Source organism: Vanellus vanellus (genome assembly GCF_965231255.1).
Source record: "Vanellus vanellus genome assembly, chromosome: 3".
NCBI lineage: Eukaryota > Metazoa > Chordata > Aves > Charadriiformes > Charadriidae > Vanellus > Vanellus vanellus.
Window position 1 is genome coordinate 102616370 of NC_138907.1, and position 14639 is coordinate 102631008.

The window sequence follows — 14639 nt, forward strand, 5'->3', positions numbered from 1 at the left end:
AGGGAAAAGAACAGAGAAGGGAATGAAGAGCGCAAGTAGGCAACCTTTGGAGAAGCCGCAGAGCATTCCACTGCTTTTACCAAATACAAGGTTGTCGCCTGCACCATCAAATCCACTTGTTTGAAAATTTTGTGAACTAAAAAAGGAAAGCTGCACTTGTTGGTGGCCACACTGAAAAAAAAAATAATCTATTACTTATAGATCTAATGCTAAAAATTAGCTAAAAATTCACTCTCAGAGGTAAGTGACCCATAAGGACTTCAGGTTGCAGTTCTAATTGGCTACAAACAAGACCCCCCCAATAATTTCCAACTCTAACCAGACAGGCTCCCCTTCTCTCTGTTGCCAAGACATTCCCCAACAGACTTCAGGAACAGTTACATTTTGGGTGGACACCCCAGGAGTTTCCCTCATGTTACGTTAATATTCTTCCGAGTCGGAAAGCATGCATCTTTAGCCCAAGCTTATCATCAACTTCCCAGCTGCCATATTCCCACCTATCGTGAATACCTGACGAACCAAAGACAACAGCCCCACGCATTTGTCTCTGTCCCTTTAAGCATAAACCTGATAGCAGAAATTTCTACTAATGAGATTAAAATGTTTTTGTAAAAATCATAGAATGGTTTGGGTTGGAAGGGACCTTCAAGACCATCCAGTTCCAACCCCCCCACCATGGGTAGGGACACCTTCTACTAGACCAGGTTACTCAAAGCCCCATCCAACCTGGCCTTGAACACCTCCAAATTACACTACTTGTATTCTAGATACCTAACCTGGGAGCACTTCCCAGATCAAAGCTGGCCTGTCAGACTTGAAAAAAAGTCTAGCCCTCCAGGAGAACTCACCAAGACCACCAGGACAAGCACATGGCTCTTCTCAAAGCAAGTGAGACACCCCGGGTTTTAGCTTCAGTATTGGGAATAAGATACAGACTTTGAGGGAGGATGGGTTACACTGCTCTGTTCTGCAACAGCTCACATAGAGCTGAAATAATATCGCAGCATTTCCCCAGATTGTTTAGGATCAACAATAGGTAATTTTTTACCCATATTCTTGCACAGCTCCACATACTGACATCTCTACAAATGTTTGGTATCACCATTTCAGCCAAAGTTGTTTCTAGTCAGTTGCTCCAAAACAGAGGCTATCACCACTCACACTACCAACCAACAGGCGGGACAAGCAAGAAGCCAGAGCCACCGCAGCCAGTGACCTCTCAGGAAAGCCAGCAACCTTCCCCTAGCTGCTGTCTGCAAAGCAGCAGTCCACCTCATGCTTTGGGAATCATTTCAGCTTGTCACGTTTCTTGTATTAGTTTTAAGAATCCGGCAGGATCCCAAATTTTTGCCCTTCGTTTTCAGTAACCGCAAAGTCTGAACACGTCTGTTCTTAGCTGCTGGTGCTGCAAAAAGCTGCATGAGAAGTTTTGTGAACTTTTACAGAAAACGAAGAATGTCACAAAAGCCCCGGCCCATGCAATTTTTAGGTAAGACTTTGCCATAGTCACTGGATGCACGTTAGCTGTACCTGTTAGTGCTTGTGGAAGGTTTCAAAAGACATTTTCCACTTCTGTTGCTGCTGGAGTGGTGCCAGCTGAGAGCTTTCATACCCATGGGAAGTGGCTAAAGCAATGCCGGTCTGAACATGACTACATCGCAGGAGCTCTTAATAATAAGATCCCTTCTGGAGGACTCCTCTGTTTAGAAACAGTTGGGTTTTACTGTTAGGGACTTTGCTGACTTTCCAAAGAATCCATGTTAGAAATATTCCACTTTATGAAAGGATGCCCAAGATTAATAGGCCTCTGCTGATACTCGTGACTCAACATCTCAGTGACTGTAGCTTTCTGAAGAAAGACGGAAGTGGTTTGGTACATGGCAACTTAGAACAATATGGGCGAGGTAACCATATAGGCAGGTACAGGTTAAAAAAAAAAAAAAAGCGGGGGCCAAGATAGAGAGATAGAGAACAATCAGGTGCCGCAAGACATCTCAAATTCTCTAAAATGGTACGTTTCTGAGTTAAAGCACAGATATCTTAAGTTCTGTGAAAACTGTTCATTCCTGAAGCTGGAATAGCAAGTTAGACTCTTCAGCCTGGAAAAAAGCACCTGGGGATACGGTAGAAAACTACAAAGGCATCTACGGCAGATCAAGTGCATAGGGATCAGCTGCTCACTGCCTCTTCCAATACAAGGGATCATAGGCAAGGTAGGTAGAACCAGGCTTAAAAAAAAACCAACAACAAATCAATGCAAGGGGCAATAGACCTGTGCAGCTATTTGGCAGGGGAGAATACTAAAGATGTCTACGTAAGCTCAAGGAGAAACTGGACAAGTACGTGGAAGAGAGATTCGTTATGGGCGACAAAGTAGACCAACCAAAATCCGAAGCTCAGGAAATCCTCTGAGCCAGAAACAGTCAGGAGATGGAAAGAGGAGTAATCAAACATGCTTTTCTTAATCCTCACTAGGCATCTACTTCCTGCAACTGTAGAAGGAAGCTGGGTTAGATGAGCCTTTGATCTGAACCAGCAAAGCCATTCTCACATACTCAAGTGTGGAGACATGGAATTACCTCTTCTCCTTCAAATTGGAAAAGATACCCTTCTCTCCAGTAGGAGGAGAGAGATTTCCCATCTGCAAGCGTGGATGTTCATTTCAGTCAAAATGAGACAGACAAACAGTGTTCACTTTACTTGCCATATGTCTCCACTTTGGAAGTCCGTCCTTGCAAGCCTGCTCTACTTTCGAGAGTTAACAAACACATCTTAAAAGCTTATCAAATTTCATCTTGAGAGCTGTTCCGTGAGTTTTCATCTCCACAGCTCCCACTGGAGGTTTTTTTTCAGAACCAGAGTGCTCCTATAGCTAGGAATCTTTTCATTTCCATCCTGATCACAGCCAGCTTTTACCCATCTGTTCTTGTGCCAACAATTGTCTGGTTTTGATCTAAGCTGCAAGCCCTCCGACATGTTCACAATAATGGATCAATGGTCTACTACAATGAAGGAAAGGTCAGATCTGCATCACCAATCGCCTATTTAATTTTGTATCTAACATTCCAAGTTACTCCAAATCCTGGAAAAGAGTCAAAACATACACACACACTTCAGATTCTGCATTAGCCTGCTAACGTCAAGTGAAAACGCAAAGGGATTTTTCTTAAACAGACCTCTCAAACTAGAAAGAATGTAAAAAATAAGTGCAGACCTGTAAACAACTTTATAGGTGTATTACACACAATTATGCAAGTCATTTATACATTAAGCATAACAATAAAGAGAAAATAAATTAAGATAGTAATAAAGTATAAAAAAAACTTACTTCCCAATGTTTTCAGGTAGTGCTTGCAGAGAGATGTCATTTACCGAAAGACACGTTAGATTCTGTAATTCAGGAAAGCTTTCAGGCAACCTATGGAGATATTAATTCAAATCAAGGACTTCCAGCAGAAGTATTCATATTCATGTAATACATACTGGAAAAAAGAACATGCAGTGGAAAACAAGTCTATTTAGCAAAGACACACAGAGGGGGGCATGCCCAGACTCCAGCATGACTCTCAGAAAGTTCTAAGAATCATAGTAAGAAAAAAAAAAATTACTTAGCGACTTTAAAGTTTCTTCTGCGTCAAAGAACAGGTAATATCCCTGTCTCCTAGCTCCTTTCTTCCCTGCCCCCAATTTGCAACTTTAAAAAGCTATAGGGTTTGAGAACATTTTAAGTATTTTACCATATTTTTTTTTAAATCAAACATATTCAAACATACTTTTACTATCACCTAGATGATTAAATAGTTATTTTTATTACAAATTATTTTTATTCAGTCTTCAGTTACATACATGATTACAGCATGGCCATTTCGTATTAGCTACTAGGCTTCTCTCCAATGGCTGCTTTTTGACGAAACAGTCTGTTCACTACGAAGACTGCTGTTACAGCATTTCACACTTACTGGTTCACAACACAACAGCATGTAATCCCTCCCTTCCTACACTACAAAAATGCAGCCATACGCAAAAAACTCCCAAAGTTCCCAAAGCCTTTGGGTCCATCACCCTGCAGGTCTTCTGCAAAGCCCGGCTTCCCCTCCTCTCGCACGGATGGATTCCTGTACCACTGCTTGCCAGCAGCCGGGTTGCACCAAGCAGCTCAGTTTGGAGGTGCACAGGAGACTGGGCAGGGTAAAAGGGGCAATGAGGTAGAGGAGGAGAAGCCCCTGGCCCAGCCATCCACCTTCTGCTCGACCCCCAGAGCACGCAACCTCAGCTCGAGCCGCAGCATTTGGTTTGGTTCCTGCCCTCCCCATCACCCAGGTCAAGGCACACGCTATGACCTGCAGGCAACTAGCCAAAAGCAGCCACGCACCAACAGGTACATACAACTGTGAATGATGGGGAAAGGGAAAAAGACAAATTTTGATAAGGGGGGGGGAGGGGGGCGGGGTGTCATATGCTCAACTCCGTACTGTATTGTCATTTTATGGACCTTATTAACAGAACATGCTCAATTATCTCCAAAATGTGCGCTCCGCTGTAACTATTCATTACCATTTAGGCTCTAACAGGTTTAAGACTGGAGTTAAATGGTCTGATTATCTTTTGGTCAGCCTTGAACCAGACAGGTAGTTGGACTAGACGATCATTGTAGGTCCCTTCCAACTGAAATATTCTATCTACAGCATCTAATGGACCTCCAGTCTAATTACAGTAAGTGAGCCTGCTTTTTATTAATATAAACCTGAAATCATCTGAAAACAGCTGGAAAAATCATCTGCCAGACATTTTTAATGCTGCATGTTCATGAATGATTAAGTTTGACAATGAGGCAACATACTCTATTAGTGGTAGGACATTGATTGGGAAGATCTCTAACTGGCTTTTAAACTTAGAGGAAATAAGGACAAGAATCAATGGCTAAAAAAAGTTCCAGGTTATCACAGAGAAAAGGAAATCACTACTAGACTTTCCCACTCTGCCTGGGCAAATTAGTGCCAAAACCTACAGCCTGTTGTACAAGCAAAACTGAAATTCTGGATCTCATCACAGAACACACCTGGCATTCATTTGTAAACAGCTCCCGGTATCTGTGTTTTCTCACTTAGTAAACTGCTTGGAGTGATGTTTTCCAGGACACGCGTACAGTTTGGAGCCACTTTATCAAGAATTTTTAAGAATCCCTTAAACTCTCAACAAAGAGATCTATTTCAACCCCGTATAAAGGCCTTTCAACTCTTCTGTGAATTCCACTGGGCTGTAGCTGTGCGCCACAACTACTGTTTAAGGCAACACACTATTTGGGACCCAGGCTTTACTTTGCATACAAAATGCAGAAGGATGACTAACACACTACTACGGACAATTTTGATTTCAGTGCCACGAGATGCAGCTCTGAGCTTTATGTACTGCACACTGATGCCTGGGAAAACGCTGTTTGGTGACTCTCGCCGCTTGCGTATCTAAGCATCCGTTCAGCCTTCAGTTTGCTTTACCGGATTTTTGTGGTATTCTTATCCTCGCTATATAAATGGGCTACAGCGGCAGAGGGATTAAGATCACAAGTGTCCCTTTAATGCTCAGAGATGTGACTTTCCACAGAACTTAGGACACGCTGTGGGCGACATTCAAATCGCGCTTCTGAAGAATCTCAGCTGCACACGCGGGAGAAGCCGTCTTGCAAAACCGCTGGAGCAGCTTAAGATATTACAGACACTCTCCTGTTTGTTAGCACTCCTGCGCCCCAGCCAGCCAGCTAATCGTGCAAGTATTCCCAGCCCATCTCAGCGCAAAGCAGAGCAGGTTGGCGAACACCCACTGCGAATACTCTTGGCTTATGTGACTTGCTCAGCATCACAAAGGAGCTCTGTGGCACGGGGTGGTTTAGGAAACAGTTCTGCAAATAGTATTCAAAGCCCGTGACTAGCAGATCACCTCTTTCTCCAGCCTCATTTCACTAGATAAATTCCAAATTCTTCAGCAAATGGAACAAAGAAATGTAAACAAAACTCCTATGCTAAAAGTCTGCGTAATCCCCAAACTCCGGCTCATCAGACCGCAGACTGGCAGCAGCTGTAGCAGCCACCGACATATGTGATGCATTTTTACCACATGTTACTGCATGTCACTGTGTCCCAATTGACGGGGCGGTGATGAAATGCTAGTCCAAGCTTTAATCATTAGTAAAAGCCATTATCGGCAGCAGCTGATCTGAAGTCTATTCTAAACTGTCAGGCACCTGGGCTTGTGCCAGTGCATTCGTGCTAACCACTGCCTTATCTCTCCCCAAGTATGAGCATGGTTTTCCTTTGCATTTAAAAAGAGGAATGAAAATTACTTAAGAGACAATCAGATTTACATTTTTCCTGGTTGGCTAACAAATTTCATCCCCTCCCAGGTAAGATGCACATCACTTTTTAAACCTGAACTTTTGCTGCAGTCCCTGCCAGAGACAGACATTGTTGGCAAGATTTCATAGAGATCCTAGATCACAATTTTTAAGGGCTTATTTAAAATTGTAATTGTTACAGCAAGTTTGTAATTCTGGTATGGCAAGTACTAAGAAGAAGGTAGAAGTTACCTAGTCAGTGGATTCCCACTGAAATCTGCTACCTGTAGCGCTCTGCAGAATGAGATGCTTTCTGGTATTTCAGGAATATCTGCAGAAGAAAAAAAAAAAAAGGAAAAAAAAAGGTCAAACAACTGTACTGCATCTACACTGAAATCATTGCCTCATTACATTCAGTAACTTGCTACTGCAAGGAGTTATCTTGGTATCTTTCAAGACATTTCAACATGCAAGACTGCTTCATGTCCAAGTACACGGCTGTTGTGGCAGAGCCATTTTGTGCTTTTTCACATCCCATTTCCCCCTTCTGCTCCACACTCGCCTTCCTGATCCTAAACTACTCACCTGTCCTTGGACTGATCTTTATCAGCCTCTGCCCATCGGAAAAACAGGTTCTCCATGTGCTAGGAATGTCCTAAAGAACCAACTAAATTCTGAAGTTCTTGTAATTTGATCAATACACGCCCACAATCTGTGCTGGCAGAAAGTAGGTGGGGAGGGAAAACAGGGGACGGAAGAAGAGAACGTGCAAGTCTGTCCACCTGTAACATACACTCATGCGAGCAGAACTGGCCTCCCTCACACTACAGCCAGGTAATTTGAAAATATTATTCAAATTGATGGGTCCTAAATAAGTGCTAGTGCACTATTTCAGATGGTCAGAAAGTAATCAGAGACATTTGTATGTGAAAACAGGTATTTTTTTCAAGTATCTTACACGTAACACATTTACCTACCAAAGTTCGGCATGCTATCTTTAAAATAGAACTGTCTTCTGTGCCTCTTACATCAAGTTGTATTTCCACGAAGAGGCAGTGGGTCCCCTGCTTAAGTCCTTCTTTGCTGTCATTGAGATCCAGCAAAAATGAAACAAGTAAGTTTGGTTTCCTTGTTTAACAACTCAGATTTTTATGATTCACTATGAAAACAATTTAAAAAAGAAAAAAAAAAGGCAAATCTTAAAGTAAAAACCAGACTTCTGTTTCCAAATTCTTTCGTATTTCCATCCTTTTTTTCTACAGATCATTACATCTACTCCATCTCCTCTTCCTGCTGTTCTCATCACAACAAATGCTTCAGGAAATTTCATAGATTTTCCTCATGCAAGTGGCATCACTGATCTCAGAAGCCATCAGTGTTCTAAATATGTTGAAAAATATTTGGAAATTAGATCTCTTCCTACCTAGCTGAGTAACTCAGAATTGACTACCTATGTGTTTCATTCAGCTCTTCTCTCCAAAAGCGGTGAGATGGAGGAAGAAGAGTACCTGCTCATCATGTTCATCTCTTGCCAGGTAATCTGAGCAAATGCATCTATTTTGAATGATTCCCAGCTCAGAATTGAACCCAGAGCCAGCAAGAACATCTTCCAAACCCAAAGGTCAGTTGTGAATGATCAGCAAAAGAGGGGTAGAGGAGCATCTCCTGGGAACCTTCTTCTGTTTCCTACATGAGTGGGAAGGGCTGGAGGGAAGGAGGGAGATGGGCACCCCCAAAGGGGTTTCACTCCATCCCAAGAGGTGCTTCCTCTTAGACTGGAAGCAAATCACTCTTGCCTCACAACTTCCAGTGCTCCCAGTACACTTACTAGGCACAGCTTTGAAAACAGCCGGGGCAGATGGAGAAACGGTTCCTAATGATTACGAGTAGCTCTGGAGTGGTCTCATCACCAACCCAAAATACGCTGCATATTCAGAAAATATATTCACTGTTTTTAAATACCAAAATAATGAATGAGAGGGGTGAATACCCACAGCCTGAGACATCAACCAACCAAGCTGTGCTTCCACACCACCAAACAAAGCCACCTGGGGTGAGGTTTGCACGGAGCCGTGTGCCCAGCACAAATAGTTCCCTCAGCACACCTGGTGAAGGAGAATAAACTACTTTTAAATCTAGACAAACCCTAAGGCCCGTCAACAGCAGTAGTTGTCCCATAAAATGTAATAGGTGACTTTAGAAACTAAGTCCCATCAGAGACGTTTCATATGTTCTTACCCACCCACCCCTTCATAACAGCCCTGGTATTTGAGGGGAAACAGTTGACCTTTCCTAGGAATCCAACAGCAATGAGATAAATTCAGAGTGAAACATCAGGCGAGGCCTTTGAGGGGAGAAGGAACAGGTCACACCAAGTCCCCAAATCAGGACTAAGAGAGCTCGCTCCCCTATGGCAGCTTGCTTCCCAGGAGGACCAGACCACGTGGCAGGACACCAGCCTGGCAGCAAGGCCAGAGAGGTGCCGGGGCCCCAATTCGGGACCCGGAGAGCAACCGAGCCTGGTGGTCAGGCTCTTCAAACCTCTTGATGGCTTTCACCTCATACACCCAGCAAAACACATGCCAGTGACGCAGTCAACAAGCAGATCCTTCATGAAGAACCTCAGAAGTAGCCATGCAGCTACTGCAGGAGCCGCAGGGCTCCTGAATTAAAATTGGGGACGCTTGAACAACCAGCCTATTGCAAAAAGCGTCACATTCACAAGCGTCTCTGCTGACCTCACTTCAGGAGTCAAAACCTCACACTTTATTCCTCTCATATGGTAGGGACAAACAGGTCTGAATAGTGGCACTTGAGCAACCTTAAAAAAAAAAAAAGTATCATTAAGATTGCCTGATAAAATGGTGACCTTAAAGCAATGAATTCTCAAAACACTCTAAGTGCTTTAAAGCATTTGCCTGTCACTAACGCTCCAGAAAGTAAAAGCACTGGTGTCATTGCAGGGACATTGCTCTGTCTTGCAAAACAGATGACAAATAAACTACTATTTTTTCTTTTTTCTTTTTCTTTTTTTTTAATTAAACATTCCTGTAGAAGCATTTGCTTTTGAAAGGGTGTTCTAAGAAATACAAAGGGTACACAGAAATGGAAACCTTCCCTTTCCCTACGTAGAAACACACATAAAATCAAAGCTGCATTTATATACAGAAATGGTTTTACCCATTCCAATCCTCTGTGACTGAGTGTCACCTGTAGAAGACTGAATTTGTACTACGGGGTTATTGAAGACAGAGGTCCTACATGCACTCGGATAGACGACGTTACTTCTACCTTGCATTACAGCCCGGGCCAACGCCGATACTGAGCTCTGCTATGCTAACCAGCAGCAAGTGAAGTGTTTGATCCACCATCTAGTCTTCAGACCATCCTTCCCTGGATAACTAGCTGCAGAAGTCCTGAAAGGGACATCACTATTTCAAAGCTTCTGAAGGTTCAGAATAACCCGTTTCTTTGCTACCAAGCCAGCGCCCACAACTTTTATACACGCTTTCCGTGGGTGTGAATCATTCTCCCAGATAAAAAAAACAAATAAAAAGCCCCACAAAAATCAAAGCTCAAGTAGAAGTAACTATGCTAATTTGTTTGGAAAAGAATTAAAATATATACACACACACACATAAAAATGTAACATATAAAAGCAGATGATAAACTTAAAGCCTCAATGACAAAGTTTCTGAAACTAATCATGCTACTGATTTCCTCTGCTAATGTGTAGTTTCACTGCCATATTGCGAATAATTTCTCTTCTACTTCTGTATGACAGACTATGAAAACCACAAAATAGGCCTTCTCAAAGACTATTTTGATAAGCTTTTTCTTTAAAAGTCTTGGGTATTACCCGCAAAAGCCAACAAGTATCTAAGCTAAGTAAAAATCGCTCCAATATAATATACTACTTGATATAAGACAGTATAGGCACCACTTATAGTTTGGATGCATTTGCAAATTACAAAATCTGTTCTGAAAATGAAATGCGCTTTCCCATACTGTGGGACTTCCAGACTATGAAGTCACTACCTGAGCAAAAATCTTCAATAAGAAACAGTAACAGGCACAGGGAAAAGAAGGGAAATTCCATTTCTATATTAACCCTTTTTTTTTTTTTTTGGCATGTAAAGTGCATTTTCCTTCCTGCATGGATACCTTTTTCTCTATCTGATTCATTTTTCTCCTCCACCTAACTGGATAAGGAACAGACAAAAATTCAGTACAACTCTTTGAGGATCATTATACATTTATTAAGTTCAACAAGGTTGAAATATAACTTGTTTTAATTGCGAGGCATCTTAAAAAGATTGCTCAGGCAAAACAAAACCGAGTTATGAGCAGATACTTTATCACTGCACGTGAAGACTGCTGTAACATTGCATTGATTAAATGAACTCAGAAGAGAAAGGGCAAGGAGCATTTTAGTATATGACAAAAAAAAACGGAGTGATTATTAAAGCTGAGAAGGTGATGGTCCATAGTAGAAGCATTGACATAATCAACTGAAATGCAACAGAGGATATTGAAACATATAAAGAAGTCCTCCGGTCTCTTGATGGATTGAGCAGCTTTCACCACTACTGTTGACTGCTCGATTTCCTTCCAGATGTCAACAGGTACATCTCTGCCAATATCGGCAGCAGTAAGGTTGAATGCTTTTCTTGCCATTGCTGCATGACCAGCTCAAATCCTACTTAAATATCTAGGATTCTTCTAATGCTACACACTGACGAACGCTCTACATTTACATGATGCCCCAGATGTTCTGGCATACAGATTGTGCAGCATTGCTAATAATAAAGCCATAAACCAAATATAAGCCCTGTGACGTGTGACAATACAAATACACTGGCAGCAAAAAGAAGTTGTGCCAGCAGAAGTGGATGAAAATCAAGCTTGGCAGTCATGTACATAAGAGGGCAGATTCCACACACACACACACCACAGCCCCCCCACCACCCCTTTCAAAATACCTCTTCAGATGTTTATCATTCTAGTTTGCACAAGAATTTGCTAATGATCTAGCAAGTCTTTTACAAGTCACTTAAGAGGTAAGTTTGACACTAGGGAATTCTCTACTGTCAGAATTTTGTTTGGTGCTAATCTGTTTTGGGTTTTTTTTTTGAAGATTTTTACAACAGTGACATCTCTCAGTCCCCATTCCCCCACCTTCCTTCTTCCGATGGTTGGGAGGGTGGGGGGAAAGACAGCCTTCATTTTATATGGATAAAACCTTTTGTACGGCACATTTTTACAGCATTGTATATCAAATTTCAAGAACTGGCAATATTTTTTTTCTGTCTACCCAAAGGCTACACGGCCATCATCCTTTACACATTCTGTAATAGTGACCATAATTTCCAATACCTAATCAATATCGAGGCCAGCAATGGCCAGGAAGGTCCTAGGCTGCGACAGGGCTACCAGACCAGAGCTATTCAAACAGCGGACTCCACCTCAAAGTAAAAAGTGTTTTTACAACAACTTAGCTGAAGTCTCAGACATGCCACGTTCCTGAGGGAGAGTTTACAATGTTCAAGAGTCTTTCAGGGAGCAACTACCGGACACTCTTATATTTTCCAGCTACGAAGGTGACGCAGAGCACTGTGCTTTAGGAGGGCTGGAGCTGGCACACCCCAGCAAAAGCCAACTGCAGAGTCCTGATCTAGACAGATCATAGCAGAAGGCCCACCACCAGACATGTACAACACAGGCAAAACACCTTAACCACTTAGCGATTAGTAATTCATCAATGTATTAAGCAGTTGATTAGTTTATACCAAATGTATAGCCAGGAAGCTCATTCCAGACTCCAAGAATGGAAATTCATGCAGCATTATCCCTCAGGAGAGAGAGAACCAGAGGTGAACCAGACCTCATCCATCCAATTGAATACACAGAAGAATTTTTTCCCTGCATCTTCTTACATATATAACATACAATATCTACTATAGTATATCACACATACACACACAAACAGAAGGTCCAATAAAGCATTAAACCCTGCAGCGCTCCAGTGAGAGCCCAGAGGTTCTCTTCCCACTTCCACGGAGGCTCCTCTGTGCCACCCACTGCAGAGGGCTCCCCAAGACTCCAGACTGCTCTCCACCTCCTCCATCTTCCCAACATGGGGAGAAGAAACCATCCACTTAGTCAAATACCTTGCAAGAAGGAATTTTTGGGGCAAATACTTGTTTGTCTTTACAAAGGGCTCTTCAGCTGCAAAGCCCAGCCGAGTGGGCTGTTGTCTCGCAGATGCCATCACCACATCTCTCTGCCTTCCTCAAAGCAGCCACGTGCAGCTCTGAGAGGTTCTGTCTCCGCAGAGGAAAGAGATGGAGGAAGATCACTCATCCTCTCCCTCTATTTCCTCATTAAAATCATGATGGTGATCTGACAGGCTTTTTTTTTTCTAGAAACCAGAAGGTTTTGCTGCTAGCCCTGAAGTCTGCAGTGATCAACCTCTTTAGATAAATCTTATAATTTCTGGGGCGCAATGTGACAGGAGTCAGGCGGTTCTTGCAAAGTCTATTGAGATGAAGTGGCTCTCCTACAGGTTGTAACATTTTCCTCTTCAAGCTCTGAGTCTGAGCATATACAAAATACAAGAGATACGGCTCTTTTAAGACCTGTCTGTACAACTTGAAGGAAAATTCACAAACAGGTTCAGGTTGGGTTTTCTGAACTAAATCCCTTACTGTATAATTAACAAGCAAGGTACACATCTCATTCCTCCTCCTCATTGCTTCTGGATACGTCCCTTTCCCAAGGGAGGAGAGGAGCAGGGAAAAACGATACTCACAAAACTGCATTTCGTGGATACATAGATATCGGGCAATTTACTTGAAAGAAAACTGCGCGGGGACATAAAAACAAGCTGTTTTTTTGAACAGATAGCAAGTGGTAAATCAACAGACTGTCCTTCTGGGCTGCAGGGAGAAGCAGTAACACAGGACCAGGAGCTGTAAATCGGAAACGGGAGGAAAAAGAAGTGGGGGGGAGAGGGGAGCTCAAAGATCAGATCACAAGGAAACAACGGTTCCAGGTGAATTAAGTGGAAGAGCCCAAGTCTGCCAAGGAATTTAGGTCTTCTACCTTTCTACTGATACATGCCAATGAAGAGGTAAACCAGGCTAGGAGACGTTTTTGTAAGGATTTCTATTTTGGACCTCGAGACTAGCAGGAATTAAATACTTTTAGTCTGAGAAGCAAGAAGAAAAAAGAAACTAAAAACTAGTATTCTACCTATGAAGCTGTGGATATTAAGTGTATTAAGTGTTTTAACAGCAAAGTTACAGATTTATTGGATTAATTCTTCAGTAACTTCATAGTCATGGCATCTAACCTTCTCAACAAAAAAGAAACCAAAATCCAAGCAACTCTGTGGATATAAGAACTAACAACGCCTGTTTGTAGATTGCCATTTTATGATCTCTAATCTAGACTATCCAGAAAACGAAGTATTTATTTTATGGCACTCCCATATAGATTGTCTGATGTTTAACACTTTAGCCGATACTTCAGCAGGCCAAAGGTTTCTGTCTCAAACTTGTCCTGCTGCTTTCAAAAAAGAAAAACCTCTCTAAAAACCCCCAAACCAAATAAAACCACACCCGCAAAAACCCAAACAAAAAAAACTCTTTCAAAATCCATAGCCTTCTTTTGAATTTGGATGAAGACAGACACTGTTGACAGATGCGCAAGCAAGAACGTTTGCAAAGTTTCCTTAGAAAAAAAACAGTTAAATCTGGCAGAACATACTATGATGGAAAAATCCACTTTTCTGTAATCCATTTAAAAATAACACCTTCTAAACTTCTCTAATTAGATTATTCCATCATGAGATTTCACTTATCTTCTCTTTCCCAATCACGGTCGGGACTTGCTGCTGCTTCCTTCCCTGCTCGGATGAGCCTCGCTCAGCAACGAGGTCCAGTCTTTTCTCTCTCACCTTACTTCTCCTGCTCCATATAAAGCTCATCTCCTCCTCCAACTCACCAAAGTAAAATTCATTATAGAGACACAGATTCACAAATTCCAATTTCTACATCACTTTTTCAAAGTGAGCAAGACCTGCTACACATCTGTGGGATTCTGCAGTGCTCCCAAATCCAAAAGCAATTTGCAGTACCTTTCTTTCTTCCCCAGTAGTACTTTGCTTTGTACATCGACCCCTAAACTTCATATGTAAGACATGAAGATGATAATGTTATTCAAGCACAGGTTTTACACTAACCTCAAGGGAGGGATGGGAGGCAGTACAAAGAAAATATATGTCACTAGCAATTAGATGAATAAAATA

At 42.1% G+C, this 14639-nt stretch overlaps 1 protein-coding gene across 1 annotated transcript in view; it reads right to left on the bottom strand.

The window, feature by feature from the left end:
* Window positions 1-14639, bottom strand: part of LRRC1 (leucine rich repeat containing 1) — a gene marked incomplete at its 5' end in the record, with an annotated part of 73719 nt that overhangs the window by 36229 nt on the left and 22851 nt on the right. Inside the window, 2 exons of the mRNA XM_082481870.1 lie at window positions 3329-3418; window positions 6581-6659. Coding sequence (XP_082337996.1) covers window positions 3329-3418; window positions 6581-6659 — 169 coding nt within the window. The remainder of the gene's footprint in view (window positions 1-3328; window positions 3419-6580; window positions 6660-14639) is intronic.